The sequence below is a fragment of the Podarcis gaigeae genome (assembly GCF_964106915.1).
Source record: "Podarcis gaigeae genome assembly, chromosome: 17".
Classification (NCBI taxonomy): Eukaryota; Metazoa; Chordata; class Lepidosauria; order Squamata; family Lacertidae; genus Podarcis; species Podarcis gaigeae.
Window position 1 is genome coordinate 28,572,839 of NC_139694.1, and position 18,697 is coordinate 28,591,535.

Here is an 18,697-nt window from a genome sequence, read left to right on the forward strand (position 1 = left end):
CCCCACCTGGCTCAGGAAGCAAAGGAACCCCATCATGAGAGAGAAGCAAGAGGCAGCCGTCAAAGGGAGGCCTTGGGGTTCGAGGAACTGGGAAAGGTTTGTTTCAGATTAACTGGCAACATCTCTGCCAAAACAAGCGGCGGGGGGAACGTCGGCGTTTGGCAATGTAATCTCCTTCCCACAGCGAGAAGAGAGGACAGGATCAAAGCATTCTTCCTCTGGAAATTGCACCCGGGGTTGCCGTTTAGTTAACCTCGCTAATAAATTTTCCAGGGAAAGGGAAGGTGGCTGGGGGTGGGGAGGCCAGCTGAAGATGGGGACAGCAGCAGCAGCAGCTCTTGCACCTGCAGCCCTGCCAATCTTGCCACATGTTAAATCAATGTGCAGCAGGTCATCTCTGCACCACTCTTTACAGGCCGGGACAATAACACGCCGGGGTCAACGTTTTTTAAGTGGTGTTTTCCCACTGGGCCTTTTTAAAAGGGATGCAACTCTTTTATCTTTGAGGAGTCCCTCTCTTTCCCAAACACACTATATAACCATTTGCTGCTGCTTTGCTTAGAAACGATGGCCTCCCATGCTCCGCATTTAAGCCTTCTTAAGCTGGCCTTTGTTTCTCCTGGTGAGGTCAGAGGTTCAAGAAGAACCCTGGGATTCCATAGGGCCAACGTTATCGATGGGGTTTCAAATGGGGGGAGAGGGAGGCTATCCCGCAATACCTCAATGACTTCCCATCCCCACACGAACCAACCTGGACCTCAGGTTCTTCATGCAAGGTCTTTCTCAAATCCATGTGCAGTCATGAAACTCACTGGGTGATCGTGGGTGGAGCCACAGTCTAACCTACCTCACAGCGTTGTGAGGATGAAGCGGGGAGGAATAGAACCATGGAGGCCACCTAGGAGCAGCTTGGATGAAAGGTGGGATACAAATGCAAGAAATAAATAAACCGAGGCAAACAGTAAGAATCAGAAAGTGATAAAGGTAAAGGGACCCCTGACCATGAGGTCCAGTCGTGACCGACTCTGTGGTTGCGACGCTCATCTCGCTTTACTGGCCTAGGGAGCCGGCATACAGCTTCCAGGTCATGTGGCCAGCATGACTAAGCCGCTTCTGATGAAACCAGAGCAGCGCACAGAAACGCTGTTTACCTTCCCGCCGGAGCGGTACCTATTTATCTACTTGCACTTTGATGTGCTTTTGAACTGATAGGTTGGCAGGAGCAGGGACCAAGCAACGGGAGCTCACCCCGTCGCGGGGATTCGAACCGCCAAACTTCTGATCGGCAAGTCCTAGGCTCTGTGGTTTAACCCACAGTGCCACCCGCGTCCCCAGAAAGTACTAGGTTACACCTTATGAAAATGGAAAGAAAACAATAAACTGAATAATGGTCAGATCACCCTGTCTAACGCTGGTCAGCCCTGGATGAGGCCCCGTACCAGCTCCCCAGGGATGCCAGATGCAGAATGCTGATTCCAGCCTTGAAGGCAACCGTGGGCTTTCTATCCGACAGCCACACCCTGGACTTCGCTTAACAGTAATTTCCTCCCTCCTGCTCGCCAGGTGAGTTTGTGGGCGGGGCTTGCTGCAGCCGTGGAGTTTAAAGAGCCAGAAGGAAAGTGGCACATTTTGCTAAGCAGATGAGTTCAAGGTGGAATTTGCTTGCGTTCCCCAGGCAGGCGCCTCTTCAGACTCCATCCGTACAGGAAACTGACCGTACAGTTTCATTTCTCGCTTGTCTATCAATATTTACATCCAAGTCAATTGATATAAAACGTTAATATCTGTAATCTGTAGGAATCTTCAAGCACAGGCTGAGCAACATGGGTGTAGCCAAGATGTGTTCTTTTTGGGGGGTGAGTGGGTTGGGGAGGCAGAATCGAGTTATCTGCGACACAGTTGGTCAGTTAGTTAAGTATTATTATTTATTTGCTTGATTTAGGAGGACAGCTGCCCCCTGGCCCCCCATGCCAATGTTGAGCAACGATTCGCCCACCTCGAGGCTCTTAGACCCCGTTTATATGCCTGTGGCAGAATCAAGTGGTGACGTTTTTCCGGGACTATTTCGCTTCAGGCCGAAGGTGCAAATATAAACCGATGCCTTTTGGCATGCTTTTTCACCGAAAACCCCCAGGTGTTTCACGGGAAAGGAATTTGGATACCCATCTGCCCTGCAGTCTGGTTTGTATAAGCGGGATCCAGCACTCTGAAATGGAGAAGCCCAGTTTTTACCCCTTGGTTCCGTTCCACGTCTGAACAGGGATTTGCGTGTCAGGCTTGCTAACTGCGTCGGGACTCCGTGGAACCGATAGCGCTGCGCTCACAGCAGGCCTCGTTCAGGATCGCAATGGACCCTTCCCTCTTTCTCCGGAGGACTGGCCCATGGGGGTGAGGGGCCAGTTGGTTGGTAGCCGAGTGGCAAAAGTAACCCCTCTTAAATTCGGAGTGGGATTTGTTCCCTGCTAGTAGAAATTAGGGGTGCGGAAACGATTTTGAAAGATAGTTTCCAGAGGACGCTGAGTCGTTTTCAGAGCTTCGATTGGGAACGGTTTCCCCTCTTATTCAGGATCAAAAGCATCCCTCCCTTTCTTTCTTTTTTTGCTCTTAGAGCATTTGTGAGTCTAAAACACACGTTCACACGCACGCCCGCGCGCTCACAGACATTGGCTACCCCGGACGCGTCCCGCTGATTTCCCCATAAAGTATTGCAGTTGCTCTGTCGCAATCTCCGTAAATTCCAGTTTCTGACTGATTGATGGATTTGAAATAACTTGGCTCTCTCTGCAGAATCAGGAGGAAGCAGGGTGGATATTGGGGAGGTAGAGTGAAAGCGCGGACAGCCTTCCAGGACTTACTAGAGATGTGTGAGGGATTTTCTACTTCAGTCTCAAGCCCTTCTTGGGCCTGACGAGGACTTCTGTGCAACCCAAAAGCTTGCTGCTTTCAGGCATTTTAAAGACGAATCGGCGGATCGGATGGGTAGCCGGAACAGATCCCGCAGCCTTCCCCCCCCCCCGCTCATGCATTATCCGGAAATAAAACTGTCCAGTCCGAATCCGAGGTTGATCTCATCATCCGTGGCTGTTGCTGCTTCCTTCGGATCCTGCGTCCCTCCGGGCGAGGCGTTTATAGTACACAAACGCCCACGGACGGGAATTGTTTTCACTCTAGATAACAAGTATTTAAAGTCAATCGCAGTCGAGGATCGCTCACCTTTTTATTGTGTTTGTTTTGTATTTATGGAACAACGCTGGGAGTCCCCCTCCCCCCCCCAGTCCCTGCTCACTTTTGTCTTGCAGACTCGTTTTGGGTTACACAGAACCCTCCAACCTTGTTTCTTGTTGTTCCTTTAAATCGTTTACGAAACCAGTGGGGGCGAGAGGCGGTTTGGGAAAAGGATAGAGGAATAAGAAAGAACTTTGGGGGAAAGAGGACGACGCCCCTCTCCCCGCCGCAGCCTCGACCTTTCTTGCGATGAAACAGCGAAATCCAAAGGAGCGGCATCCTGACCATGGGCGCATCTTGACAGCCTGGCTCAAAGGCGCGCAGTTTCTCCAGGCAAAGCCTGAGGGTATTTACTAGGGAGGAGGGAGACTCACGAGGAAACAAGCGCTCTTCCTTCCAAGCGTGGAAAACCCACATGTCCTGAAAGGTGGATGCGTGGATGCCCCTTCTAGTAGACAGGATCGGGGGCAACGCATTCTCCTTCTGCAAGAGGGGGTAGGCTGGCTGTGACGTCATTTCCCCCGGTCGACGTCATACCTACAGATAGGTGAGAACGGCCGCACAGGAAGACTTCCCCTGTAATAATTCACCCGTATCAGTCCCCCTCCGTTCCTCTAGTGAAATTTCTGTCTGGTCCTTCTTTCTCATGTTGCGCTTGTTATTGCTTTCCATGATATTTGGCCATTGCTATCAGAACTTTATTTTTTCTGAGATGGCCACTAGGCAAAGAGATGATCCCAAGGGGAGTAATTTATTTTAGCCAGTAAATCCAGGGACTTTTTGTGGCAGCCTCCTTGCTACCCTGGCTGAAGTTTTATGCGCAGGAGACACACTTGCGAATATCTCTTGCGAATATCGGGCACGCTTTCAGCAGCCACTCTCTGGTTTCAAACCTATGCATCTCTACTGGTGGAATAATCTCCGTGGGATTTGCCTCTGAATAGCCATGCTTTGGGTTGGGCTGCAGGTGACTCTTTTCACACATGATGCTGAACCCCCCCCCTTTTTTGCCTCAATGATGCGTGGCAAATATGACCGGCGTTGCTTGAAAGCGGACGAGAGCCATTTAACAAAAAGGATGGTGCGGTCAGATTGGCATTCCTAGTTCTATCACTGGGGGGGAAATATTCTTGGTAATCCTGCTTTGGCGTACCTCTGGTTACATACGCTTCAGGTTACATACGCTTCAGGTTACAGACTCCGCTAACCCAGAAATATTGCTTCAGGTTAAGAACTTTGCTTCAGGATGAGAACAGAAATTGTGCTCCGGCGGCACAGCAGCAGCAGGAGGCCCCATTAGCTAAAGTGGTGCTTCAGGTTAAGAACAGTTTCAGGTTAAGTACGGACATCCGGAACGAATTAAGTACTTAACCCAAGGTACCACTGTAATAAAATATCGGTAGCATCGGTAGCTCTTTCCATTGCAATCACTCAGAGAGAGAAAAATCACTTCCATTTCATTTCCACCAGAAAAACAGCAGCAACTGGATAATACCCATGTCTTTCAGGGACCAGGAGTGTTTGCTATGCTTTTATTTATTTTTTTACACTCATTTCTTGCCTTGAGAACTGTCCTTAGTGGACAACTATCGTTAGTCTTAATTTGGACCCGTTCTGTGAATACAAACAAACACACAGCTAATACTGATTTATTAAATAAACCGTTGTCTCGGCCAAAGGATAAAGACAATGAACATCTGGGGTGATGGATTGTCCGCTTTCCAGAAGGTTTTTAAAGACCGACTTTCACTGGTCCAAGAACAGATTGTGACAAAGAATATATGAGTGTTTTATAAGGGGTGGGTGGGTTTAAACACACCTTGTCTTTCTGTTGTTACTGTTAACAGAAAGGGGGGGGGGGAAGTATATGTAAAACTCTACAGGCATATAAATATTCACACACGGGGACAACCTGTGCTATTAAAATGCTAACCCGAGAGCATTTGTTCCCTAAACTAGAAAGTTTAGTCAAGCGACGAAGATTAGGCAGTTTTCCTGGCGTTTGTTTGTATGTATATATGACCCTGCAAAAGATATAGATATATAAATAGTATAAACATAAGTTATGTGTTTTGTGTATAAAGCTGTCTCTGAACATAGGTCATGATTTTGCTGATAGAAAACATTATTCTATTTTGTTATAAAACCGTTGTATATATAATTTGTACCGACAACTAGTGGCGATGTTGATTTAATCTAAATACTCCATTTGACGCAAACTCTTTCTTTGTTTTCATAATTTCAGAATAAACAAGGCCTTTTTCTTTCAAGTGTTTCTTCCACTTGTGGGAAATAAATTACGTTCGAAAAGAAAAATTAATGCACCAGGGAGAGTTACAGTCTTCGTTTTCTAAAGGAAAATAAAAACCAAAACCAAACTAAGGAGAAAATGGAAACAGAATAAACATTTCACTTTTATTTTCACCGTAGGAAATATTGGGTTGGATCCAGACTAATAGCGCCATCATATGCACACTTACCTGGGAGTAAGTCCAGTTTAATACAACAAGATTTCCTTCTGAGTAAGCTTGCATGGGACCGTAGGAGCCAACTCCTAGGGACCGAGGTCTCTTCAGCCCCCTCTAAAATATTTGAGGGGGCCGAGCCCCCCCATTTGATGGGCATTGTCATTCAAATAGTGTGCGCGCGTCTTGTCTTGTGATCGATTATGCGGGGCAGGGCTTGCCCCACCCCAATATTTCATTCAAGTTGGCACCTCTGCACAGAATTTCACTGTCCCTTAACTGCTCTTAGTTCCCACCGAGACCAATGGAACTTGGATCGGGACGAACTTGTTCGCCGGATTTAACTGGCAAGCAATCCCGATCAAACCCACTGTTGCCGTTGATTTTTTTTTTAAGCGAAAATTATTTATGAACCCTGGGAATATAATATTATTTGTTCAGGTGCCTGGATTTTTTTTTTTTAAATATATAAATTAATCGTTAGCATCTGAGAAGGAAAAAAAATCCTCATTAGCTGCAGAGGTTGTAAACTGTTTTCGGATTCCTGAGATTTCGTTTTATTCTTACGACCTCAGAGCTGCAGTAAGGGATTCTCCCTGCGGCTTTTATAAGTTCTGGAAGATATTCGCGCCTGTCCTCCTCGCTCCTTTTTGGCCTCTGAAAAGAACGCTCACCTCCTCAATCCCGCATCTCAAGCCTCTCGTTAGCATGCGTGTGTGGTATGATACATATGATATAATATGATATGATATGATATCATGATATGATATTCCAGACCTTAGTCGCAAACAGTGTCTTTCACGCACAACTCCTTGGCTGCTGGTGGTAAATAAAAGGTGTCCCTGCAATGAGGAGAAAAGAAAACTGCTGCGGGCGAGCTGGAAAAAAACAGCAGGAGGGGCGGGCAGCTGAGGAGGAGGAGGAGGAGGAGCTATTTGAATTCCCGGATAGCCAATCAGGGAGCGCACGGCCTGACAACCCACCAATGGGGTGTCCGGGCGTCCTGGGCCCTGGGACGGATAACACCGGGCAGCGGGAGAGGCGCGCGCACAGCCAGCGCAGAGGGCCGCGGAGCAGCTGCGCGCATCGCGGCTCGTGGCCAGGAGAGCCTGGCAGACCCGTCCCCGGGCCTCATCCTCCCTCTTCCTCCGCAGGGAGATCGGGCGCCCCTTCTCAGCCGGTTCTTGAGATCGCAGCTGCGGAGACCTGTCTGGCGCGCAGGCTGCCTGGAGGGATGAAGCTGGCGGCGCTTTGACGAGGCTTTCTTCTCCGCGCGCGCCCAAGGCAGCTCAGCATCGGCGGAACTGGGTGCCGTGGCCGGGACGCGTCGCTTGGGTGAGTGGCAAGGGGGAGCCGCGCGTTTGGGTGCGCCCTTGCTCGCTGGCGCACAGGGAGCCAGACAGCCAGAGTTTCCCCAGACGCGTGGCTACTCGCTACCGTGGCTGGTTCTTAACATTTTGATGGTAATAACGCTCAGCAGCAGCCTTTTCTCCTCTCTAGCTCACTCTGCCTCTTCCTGGAGCACCTGTGGAAATTTGCTCTTCTGGAACCGCTTGTCGTGGCGTGCATTGGGAAGGTGGCAAAAGGAATAAAACAGAGCGCGCGTTCTCCTTGATCGGGAATAACTTTTCCTTGCTAGACGCAGCGACAGCCCACCCCCTAATTTGATTTTTGGAAATAAGGCCTGGGTGAGTTGACTCGGATTTACAAAATTCCAAGTCTCTCCCCCCCCACCCGGTTTTGGGATCTGCACGCATGCAAGGCTCCAGTCCAAAATACACCGGGAAGTGTCACTTTTGTATGAGTCTCGAGCGTGTCAAAGGCCACAGGAGGTGAGGGTATTTTGTAGCATCCTGAGATGGCCATTTTCCACCTGCGCAGCGCTGAGTGGAATAAGCCGCTGTCCTTTCATGCTGGAAAATAGAAGGGTGTAGATTCGTTCAGCGATTGCTGGTGTTTTTTTTTTTTTGGGGGGGGGGAATCTATCCTGCCTTAATTTGGAAAAAAATGTCTTCCCAAACCTGCAAGGTTCTCTGTGTTTGGACAGCAAGACCAAAACACACGACAAATTTCTGGTCCACGCAGTTCTGTACCGTGAAATATACTCTTAACAATGAACACAGTTTTATGCTAGTGTACGCTGGGCAAAGTAAACGTTTCAGTGATTTGTAGATCGGTGCGTTCCTTTTCCAGCTAGCATTCCTTCTCGCCATACCATACTCTGCGACAGTGTGAGTTGACTTCAATTGTCTCTGGAGACAGACGGATGCCAACAAATAGATACTGAATAAAATGGGATTGGGACTAGAGGGGAAAGGTACCCACCAATCTACAAATCACCGATTTGCATTTATTTTAATTGCATTTATATCCAGCTAACGTGGCGCACTAGGAAATCCAGTAAATCAACGGGATTTTCAGAATTAACAAATTGTGTTTAGCTTGGCAGCTGGAGTCCCCAGCAGTCTCCAAGCTCAAATCAGGACACCAGTGTGCGTCTTTCGGAGGAACTGCAAGTGGGACGGCTGCTACTTTCCCAGAGTTTCATCCTTGAAAAGGCAGCGGAAGATGGTTTTTATTCCGAGTAGACTGGCCTCTAACAAGGGAAACAATACATGAAATTCAATTATTTTCAGTGTTTTAAAAAGCGTGGCAGGATGATCATCTTTACTTGAACAGGAGTGATATATAATATACACAGTGTAACACGCACACACATTAAAAGCTTCCAAAAGCGTCCTATTTTGCAGGGTTTTTCGACAAAGCACTGTGTTAAGAGAAACGGTGCGTGCCAAGTAAAATCACACAATCGAGTCTTGCTTTTAATCCGAGGAGGCGCGTGCAGTGGCGAAAAAAGGCTGCTCGCATGTAGTTTAATACCTAGGCAGCCTTCACATGCTCAGAGGCCAAGCGCCCACACACTGGCCCAAACTGCTTTGGGACGCGTGCCTACGAAGGGCTCTTGCGCCTTGAGCAGAGACCGGGCAGGAAAGAATTCCTGGAGAAAGAAACCGATCCCTGGAGAAGCGAACACATCGCCTTTGTTCATGGGCGTAGCCAGGATTTTTGTCAGGGGGACAGGCCTTTTGTTGGGGGGGGGCAGCTTGTTACAGCTTGTTACCCTTTTTGCGGTGCGCGCGCGCGCTAAGCTTATGTAAGGCCTTTGGACAAAAGTGTCCCCTGTCACAGGTGAGCGACATCCCGTCAGTTTCTCTTTCTAAGCGCTGCCTCGTCCAGGTGGGCTTGTGGCGAGAGGGAGAGCCCGCTCGGGCGTTTGGGGACAGACTAGCAAGGGGGCAGCCACCAAGGAGATTTCTGGTGGGTTTCGCGTTGCGGCGCCCAAGCGCGCCGTTTCTTCCTCTTGCCCCAAAGGCGCGCAAGGAGCAGGCGTCACCACGAGATCCCCGTGGTGATGCGGTCCCCCCTCTCCCGCTGGGGCAGGAGGAGCGAGTCCCCATTACGTGCTGGCGGAGGTGCCCGCCGTGGGACCCCCAGAAGCACGCACGTCGGGCCAGAAATCCCGCTTGGCCTATGAGCCGGAATTTTGCGGGGTGGGAAAATAACGCTTCCAGTGAGGAAATGTGTTGAGCGCTGGGAGATGGCGAGAGCGAGTTGAGCGAGCGCTGGATCGCACATTTGGGCGCCTGAGCGCAGGTTAGGAGGCCAGAAAAACCCTCTCGGGTCTTTTCTCCGAACCACACACTTACTCGAAAGTAAACCCCTCCGAACTTCGGCGAGACTTGACAGTCAGTCAGTGTCTCTTAGGCTAGCGGGCGACGGAGGGCCGCGGGCGCAAATGCGATTCTCCTTCTTGCGCGCCTAATCCAAAGATCGATCTGTCTATCTCTGTCTTGCAGTGAGCGAGCTGGAGGAGCAGGCGGGAGCCGCGCGGCGGGAGCCATGGCTGAGGGGACGCCAGTTCCCCGCGGCGGAGACGTCTGGGAAATCGACGTGGAGAGCCTGGAAGACGCGGACGGGATGGAGCCGCCGCTGCCGCCTGGCCCTCGACTGGAGGCTGTCGAAGACGACGAAGCTGACGAAGAAGAGGAGGAAGAGGAGGATGGCGACGAAGAGGACGACGACGACCGCGAGGAAGACGAAGGAGCGGGCGGGCGCGTTCTTTTGCCTCCGCCGCCTCCGCCGCCCCGCACGCAGCCGCCCGTCGAGGCGGCGGTTTCCGGGGAGCCGCCTGCGCGCAAGCTGAGCCGGACGCCCAAGTGCGCGCGCTGCCGCAACCACGGCGTGGTGTCGTGCCTCAAGGGCCACAAGCGCTTCTGCCGCTGGCGGGACTGCCAGTGCGCCAACTGCTTGCTGGTGGTGGAGAGGCAGCGCGTCATGGCCGCGCAAGTGGCGCTGCGCCGGCAGCAGGCCACCGAGGTGAGCGCCTGGCCCGGGGATCCCGCGGAGAGCTCTTCCCCCAGCCTTATGTCCCGCTGCTTTTCTGCTTTGCAAAGGGCGGGGGGAGCTCCGCAAATACCCCCTTCTCCCCCCGTTTCTTTCTCTCCCCTACAAAGGCAACCAGGTGGAATGAAGGGGATGCCTCGCTTTCAGGGCGATGCAAACTGCTAAGCGCTATTGCAAGCTGCGATCTAAATGGCCTTTGCTCAGAAATAATTCCATTTCCTGCCGTGGATCTTCGCCCTTCTCGAAAGCAAGGAAATGTCACTTCCAAGCCAACCGGTCTATAGGGCGGGTGGGGGTTGTGTGTTTGGCATTTAATTGGAGACTCACTCTGGCCTTAAGGTGGCAGGACCGGGGTCTACTTAATGCGCATCTGGGTCCCACATTGACCAGGTCTGTCCGGCCTGGCTGATGCGAATTCACTCCGGGCACTAGGACTTGAGCGACGAGCCCTCCCTGCTGCTACGCACCTCTGCCTTGCCTGCGAGGATTTTCCAGCCTTCAGAGATGATTCGATTAAAGGCGCGATAGGCACAATTCCTTTGCCAAGCGAATCCAGACCGTAGAATCTGGGTTTGTTGCCAAACGAATCCAGACTGTAAAATCCATTTTACAGTCGACATTTTCCCGGTTAACATTGTTTTTAGCTTGCTCCTCAGGAACTTGAGCACTTTTCTTAAAACACCCTCCTATACGCAGAATATCTCAATCAAATGTAGAGTCACTTTGATTTTCGATCTAGCAACGTTAATCTCTGTCAGATCTTTGTCAGTCAGTGTTTAACAAAATGAAGCCTGCCATGAGATTTTTTTTGGAAGTGATGAATCATGCACAATTAGCCCCCCCCCCCGTTGTAAATTTTCAAGAATGAAGTATTCATTTTCCCTTGCCCCCCTGGTCTGTTCTGGAACATCCTGAATTTGAACACATTCAACATTTCCCTGACAAATTCAGCTGTCTTTAATGTTATTTCATTTGCAGAGCTAAACACACTTATTTTTTTCCTGTCAGCAGCTGATGTTTAAGGTTGCAATCCCATGTATATTTATTGAGCAGTAGCTGCACTTGTACACTTCTGAGTAAGCGGGGAGAGGAGAATATGCTGTATGCATGACCCTGGGTAGATAATTTGTCCTCGCTCTTCTTCAGAAGCTGAGTGCTAAGCTATGCTTAGAGTCATAGCTTGACACCTGGGCCCTAAACACTTTGACTTGAAAGTCCCTTCTTTCTAAATAATGTGTTTAGAGCCTGCATAAGTGTTGATGAATGCTCATACAAATCAGGGCCAATTATTCTCACGAATATTATTATTAACGAACCCTAATTTATGAATTTGGAAAAGTTGTTTTCTTATTTTTTCATATCACAATTTTAAAAAGAGTACAACAGGCATTCATTGGGGGGTAAGAAATAATCTGTGGAGCTGGTGATTTTAAAACTTCATTTCCCCCCCATTTTTACTAGGATAAGAAGGGGCTTACAGGGAAACAGGCCAACTTTGAGCGCAAGGCAGTCTATCAGAGGCAAGTACGGACACCCAGTTTGCTGGCAAAAAGCATCTTAGAAGGTAATACACTTCAGCACTTTGAACTTTTCAGTTTTTAAATGTCTTGGTTATTGTTACTGAAATGTTGATCCTTTGCATTTCCCTTTATTAACTTGAATATAGAAGATTTCAGGAAGGTAGACGAAGAAACCCAATTGTAACAGCTAACTCAACACAGAGTCAGATTCACTAAAGCCCACTGATTTCAGTGTCCTCAAGCAGAAGAGATTCAGTGTGGGATCATGGCCATGCATGTAAAAAAACCAAAACACCCAATAGATGCTGCTTGTATGGCAATTTGTAGATGACTGCATCATGAGCACAGAAGGAACTGGAATCAGCCGAGGATAATATTCATAAATGCGTTATATTCTGCTGGAAAGAATCATGTAGGTCACTTAGTGGTTGGTTGAGGAGCTAAACAAATGTTAACACTAACATGGAAATGCAGAAAATACTGAGGAAAAACAAAAGAAAACAAATACTTGGCACAAACAACTTTTAATTAACAGCAATGATGGCTCAGTAAGCTAATTCCTGACCCCCACCACCAAGCCATCACTTTAAAATATGTCATGCATTTTAATTCTACCACCTTCTACTTGATTTTGGTCTGTTGATTGTCTGATTAGGGAAAGTATTTTGAGAATTTGAATGTAAGAGATCCTTTGTTTTTGAAAAACCAACCAACCAAGGATTTATTATCTGGGGAAACTGTATCTTTAACAAACATTCCAAATTTTAAAATAGAAACAAAAGCTAAACTAGTATAATATGAAAATTAATACACTGTGACAATATTTGAAGTTTTGTTTTTCCTCTAAATGATTAGTTATATTTAATGATTTCAAAACAAGCTCAGGTATTGGGAAACGAGCCCATCAGTACATATATATATATTTTTAAAAAAGTGATGCACATTTTACTAATCTGTGGATTTAGACTGAATGTCTTTTCTTGTATGGCAGACATTGGTGATGCAAACCAATTCCTGTCCAAGTCAATGACAAAAAAGCTGCTTTTGATTTTGCTTCATTTCCACTGCAACCTTACAACGTACAGTAACATTCCTGTGCACATTTATTTGGGAGCAAGTTCTGCTGGACTTCATAGGACTTACCTGTGGATATAGAAACAAAGGACTGGGCTATGTATGTACAGTGGTACCTCGGGTTAAGTACTTAATTCGTTCCAGAGGTCCGTACTTAACCTGAAACTGTTCTTAACCTGAAGCACCACTTTAGCTAATGGGGCCTCCTGCTGCTGCTGTGCCGCCGGAGCACAATTTCTGTTCTCATCCTGAAGCAAAGTTCTTAACCTGAAGTACTATTTCTGGGTTAGCAGAGTCTGTAACCTGAAGCGTATGTAACCTGAAGCGTATGTAACCCGAGATACCACTGTATGTATGTATGTATGTATGTATTTGCCTTAAGTCAAGGATGGAGAACTGTTAGCTCTCCATAAGTTGTGGGAATGCAGCTATCATCATCCCCGACCACTGAGCATGCTGGCTGGGGATGAGGGGAGCCTGGCAGCAACTGCAGGGCCCCGGCTTCCACGTCCCGGCCGAAATACTTGGGAATAAATGCCACTGAACTCAATGGAGTTCATTTTTGGAGGGATGAATAGGCATAGAACGGGGCTGCTCATCTCCTGTTCAACACAGTGAATATTTTGTGAGCAGTCAAGAATTTTAGGATGCACAGTAAAATATATATGGGTTACACTAAAAGCCCTCCCAGATAGTGGCTTAATACTATAAACAACTCATTCAGATACTGCAAACAGGTAAGTAGCGACAGGCGTTAAAAAATTAACAATACTGGATTTTTTAGATCAGAACTAAAAATAAAAAAATAAAAATCCAGTATTATTATATTATTGGATTTTTCCCCAGAATGGGTAAAACTGGCTTTAAATGGAGAAAAACAGCAGGCTGTTGCTCTGATGCCAATGGTGTTGTGTGGACAATGAAGAAAATGTCCATGCATGAGGAGCACCCATCCCGCAACAAACTGCCATATGGAAGCACCCCAAGGGCAAAATAAATACGATCACTTCCTGCTCCCAGACCAGTTTAATATAAATTGTTAAGATGCTGTCGAATCTTTAAAAGCCGGCAGCAAATGCATTTAGCTTTCATAGTTTTTAAATGCAGCTCTGAGGTTATGTGCCATTAGAAAAAAGAACAACGCAAATTCTTAACTGAAGGGGCTCTGTTTTTTTTTGCAGGCCAATGCCAATTACTGAAAATGGCTTGGATAACTCATCATATCTTTTCTTGTACAGTGGTACCTCGGGTTAAGTACTTAATTCGTTCCGGAGGTCTGTGCTTAACCTGAAACTTAACCTGAAGCACCACTTTAGCTAATGGGGCCTCTGTAACCTGAAGCGTATGTAACCTGAGGTACCACTGTATTGGAATCTCGAGTTTTTTGAATAACGTCTGCAATTACCATATTTTTTGCTCTATAGGACGCGCCCGACCATAGGATGCACCTTGCTTTATAGGGGGAGAACAAGGGGGAAAAAATCTCCCCCTCTCTGTGCAGTGCCCCTTCAGCGAAGCAGCAGGAGAAACGGAGCCCCTTCCATTTCTCCTCCCGTTTAGCTGAAGGGGTGCTGCGCCTTAGCTGAAGGGGCACCTACCCTTCAGCGAAAGGAACCCGAAGCCTCCGGAGCGCAGCGGGAGCTCCCGCTGCGCTCCGGAGGCTTCAGGTGGCTATCCTTGAAGCCTGGAGAGCAACAGGGGTTGGTGCGCACCCCTCTCACTCTCCAGGCTTCAGTGAAGGCAATGCGAAGCCTCCGGAGCACGGTGGGAGCGCTCCCACTGCGCTTCAGAGGCTTCGCGTTGCTATCGCTGAAGCCAAGGAGTCTGCATTCGCTTCATAAGACGCACACACATTTCCCCTTAATTTTTGGAGGGGAAAATGTGTGTCTTATAGAGCGAAAAATATGGTAATAATCAAGCCACTTAGAGAAGGGAGATCATGAAGACAGTTGGTGAACTTCAGCAGTGTCTGTGGGCGAGCAGAGTGGACTTCTGCTCATGGAGTGGGACTTTATCTTCCTCCCCTCCCCTTTGTAGCCCCCGAACTCCCCCAATCTGCTCCAGAGGTTGGAGGACTTTGTGGAGCTGATTTGGGGGATTCTGGAAGAGAGCAGAGGAAGTCCTGCTGTATGAGTGGAAGAATATTAATCTAATGTTGGAAGATTGGGAAAGTAAAGGTTATTAGACTTAGTTTACGCTTCCAGATTAGACTACAATCCTAGGTCTGTATGGATGTGTATAGATATAGATTCTTTTTATCTGCCTCCAGTGGTTTTCTTTTTGGCTCAGTATTCACTCACTCTCTAACATACTGTCTCCCCAAGAGAAAAATCTTCCTTGAATTCCTTTCCCTTATTTGTCTTAACTTTCTTTCTCTTCTCTCCTAGTACCCCTTGGACTTTTTTCTACCATCTCTGTGCAAATAGTGATTCACCTTTAGAAAATAGAAATGCATCAGCTATTAGGTATAGATATCTTTGGTGATGATATTATAAGTCCCTCAACAAAGAAACAGAAACAATATGATAACATGGGAATGTGAAGAACCTCTCTTAGTGTGTGTGTGTGTGTGTGTGGTTAGCAGCGTGGCTTTGGGCATGGCAAAAATTGGTGTGGGTGATGACAAAACCATGGGCTGCTTGCACTTTCCATTTCTGCACCTCCTATATAATGTCAGAAGAACAACATGCATCTTTTCCTCCCTAGTGAGATGCATGAACTTCTGGCCTGAAGGCGGCTCATGCATGTTTCACATTCAAAGGACATGTCACCCCTCAAAGAATTCTGGGCACTGTAGATTGTTAAGAGTTGCTTGGAATTGTAAGGTAAAGGTAAAGGAACCCCTGACATGGCCGACTGGGGTGCTCATCTCGCTTTACTGGCCGAGGGAGCTGGCGTACAGCTTCCGGGTCATGTGGCCAGCATGACTAAGCCGCTTCTGGCGAACCAGAGCAGCGCATGGAAATGCCGTTTACCTTCCCGCTGGAGTGGTACCTATTTATCTACTTGCACTTTGACCTGCTTTCGAACTGCTAGGTTGGCAGGAGCAGGGACCGAGCATCGGGAGCTCACCCCGTCGCGGGGATTCGAACCGCTGACCTGATCGGCAAGTCCTAAGCTCAGTGGTGTAACCAACAGCGCCACCCGTGTCACTCTCTATTATTTGATGGAATGAATGTCCTTTGAGTACGCTTGAAAGGTATATCGTGCATCTGCAACTTATTGTGGAGGAAGGTTAACAAGTTTTGTTTTGGATGGTACTCGGGAAGCATGTCAAGAAGAGCGAGTCACTCACATTGACTCATAATTATGAAGCCACCTATTGATAAGGGTAGCAGTAAACTGTCACAAATGTTTCAAAGTGCTGTACAAAACTTTAGTGAGAACTGAGGGCACCAGTGACCAAGCAACAAATCCATGGCTCCTTCAATTTTGTAACTCTTTTAACATCCTACTCGACCCTTTGATAAAAAGAACACATTTTTTGGATAACTGACTCCATCTTTGTTTCTGTTTTCCTCTCTCTGCAGGTTACCGTCCTATTCCAGCAGATCCCTACCTTGGAGGGAATTCATCCTTGCCACCTCCTGTGAGTGACAGGATGAGGAAAAGGCGGGCTTTTGCTGATAAAGAACTGGAGAATATCATGCTTGAGAGGGAGTTCAAAGAAAGAGAAATGATGGAAGCGACCCAAGCGGCGGCCTTTTTCCTGCCTAACCGCATGGTGCATGGGACTGAATACAACACTTACAAAACTGCCTTTAGCCCTAACCACGTTGAAGCTCCCAATAAGGAGTTTTGTGGCTTCCTGCCTACTTGCCTGGATCTAACAATGCAATATTCAGGTTCAGGGAACATGGAACTGATTTCGTCCAATGTCAGTGTTGCCACTACGTACCGGCAGTATCCTTTGCCCTCCAGGTTCCTGGTGTGGCCAAAGTGTGGCCCCCTGAACGACGCTCTCCTCTACCAACAGTGCCTGCTCAACGCTACTGCCGTCCAGTCCCTCAAGCCTGGGGCGATTTGGGACCCCAAGGCTTCGCAAGGTCAGGACTGTCCAAGCTCGGAGCACGATTTGATGTCGTCCAAGAGCGAGCCCTCCTTCCTGCTTCCTCATGTTAGAGAAATCCAGCCGCCTCAAAATGAACTCCAGAATCTCCCTCAGGTGACTTGTGACAGGTCGGCCTTCTCGCCTCCTAAGAGGACTTTCTCTCAGATCTCTGACAAGGACGCTCTGGTCCCACAGGAACACTCGCTCTGTAAGATCAGCAAAGAAAGCAGCAAGCAGCACCCATCGCCCCCCGGCAAGTATAGTCCTTTCCATTCGCTCTTCCAGCAGACGCTCCACAGCAAATCGGGGCCGGAGTTAAAAGCAACATTGGATGAAGCCTCTAAGAAATACAGAGAGTCCACCATCAAAGAAAACCAAAAATACAAGCTTGCCATTGACAAATATGCAAAAGACTTTTTGGGGACTAAACAAGCCATGACCAAACTGTCAACCCATGAACCCCTGTCGTTTTCGGTCGAATCGATTCTTAAACGGCCATCTTCAATGGTCACCAATGTGTCTCAATAGAGAGAGAGAGACTACTGTGATAGCCAACCGACTGAAGGTAGTGTATTTGCACTTAAGGTTACAATCCTAATTGTATGTACAAGGAAGTCCCTTTTAAAATGAGTGGAACTTATTCCTGTATAAACACGTTTGGGATTTGGTCGCAAGATACTTGATACCCAAGTCCAGGAACAAATTTGGAAGACGTTCCACTGATTTTTGTTAGCCTTTATTGCCAAGTAAAGGAGCTTAGGATTATAACTTTTGTTCTATGGATCTCAGCTGACTTCAGTACGGTTAATATATTCTAAGTGCAGGTGCCCTTTCTTAAACAATTTTTGGGTTGGCTACTCCCACAGTTTTTAATGTGAAGATTACTGCCATGCCCGTTTGCAATGTTGAGCCGTTGCTGTATCTCACCAAAATTTTGTATGAAAAAGAATTTTAGATGTAAAAGTTGATTTTAAAGTGTACATAAATATGCATGTTTTTCATATGGAAATAAATATATTTAATTGTTTTGCAGCAAAAACTGTGTGTGTTGTGTGTTTCCCAGTTCCCTTTTCCCTCCCCAAAATCACAAGTATTTATGGCCACTGTTTCCCTGTGGGGAACAGCAAAGGCTTGGGCTACAATCCAAGGGCATAAAAACAGGAGTTGGGATTTTTATATTTTCAGAAATGGGGACCAGCTATTTCTGCTTCATTCCAGAATCTTAGGTGTAACCTGATATTTGCAATCCCCTGAAAGAGAATCAGGGCTTGTTTACACCAGAGTTTACTGTGTGTTTCTAGTTTTTTTGCATCCCCATTTAATCTGCATAGTCAACACTAATTCTAGTGCTTCCCCCCTGTAAATATGGGTTTACTCAACACAAGGGTAATGAATATTATTATTATTATTATTATTATTATTATTATTATTATCATTATCATTAATTTTATTATTAATACCCCTCTCGTACAGCTGGCTTTCCCCAGCAGTAATGCAATAAATTGGGGAAAACTTGCCATCGTTTGTCCCTATGTATGTCAAGACATTTCACACTCCATCCCTCCAACTCTGCCCATGCAAGATTGGTAGTTAGACAATGTATTTAATAATAATAATAATAATAATAGTAATAATAATAATAATAAATAAAAATAAAATAATAATAAATAATAATTTATTTATACTCCACCCATCTGGCTGGACTTCCCCAGCCACTCTGGGCGGCTTCCAAAAAAATATTAAAATACTGTAATACATCAAACATTAAAAGCTTCCCTAAACAGGGCTGCCTTCAGATGTCTTCTAAAAGTCTGGTGGTTGTTGTTCTCTTTGACATCTGGTGGGAGGGCGTTCCACAGGGAGGGCGCCACCACCAAGAAGGCCCTCTGCCTGGTTCCCATTTATTTTTGCACACCCAGTGAAGAAACATTTCCTATTTCTGTGGGCCAAAGCTTGGT

General features: G+C 47.2%; 1 protein-coding gene and 1 long non-coding RNA gene across 2 annotated transcripts in view; one reads left to right on the plus strand and one right to left on the minus strand.

The window, feature by feature from the left end:
- The window catches only part of LOC310835303, a 481,690-nt gene that overhangs the window by 330,545 nt on the left and 132,448 nt on the right, over positions 1-18,697 (minus strand). The window lies entirely within an intron of this gene.
- DMRT2 (doublesex and mab-3 related transcription factor 2) lies at positions 6,738-17,778 on the plus strand. Its single transcript, XM_083719195.1, has 4 exons — positions 6,738-7,025; positions 9,548-10,067; positions 11,556-11,658; positions 16,219-17,778. The coding sequence occupies exons 2-4, from the start codon at positions 9,591-9,593 to the stop codon at positions 17,265-17,267; spliced, it is 1,629 nt and encodes a 542-aa protein (XP_083575321.1). The 5' UTR covers positions 6,738-7,025; positions 9,548-9,590; the 3' UTR covers positions 17,268-17,778.

Bases quoted from the DNA above. Each gene is read 5' to 3' on its own strand.
- DMRT2 (XM_083719195.1), top strand. From the start codon at position 9,591: ATGGCTGAGGGGACGCCAGTTCCCCGCGGCGGAGACGTCTGGGAAATC. The intron at 10,068-11,555 runs GTGAGCGCCTGG...CATTTTTACTAG, and splicing joins GCCGGCAGCAGGCCACCGAG to GATAAGAAGGGGCTTACAGG. The intron at 11,659-16,218 runs GTAATACACTTC...CTCTCTCTGCAG, and splicing joins GGCAAAAAGCATCTTAGAAG to GTTACCGTCCTATTCCAGCA.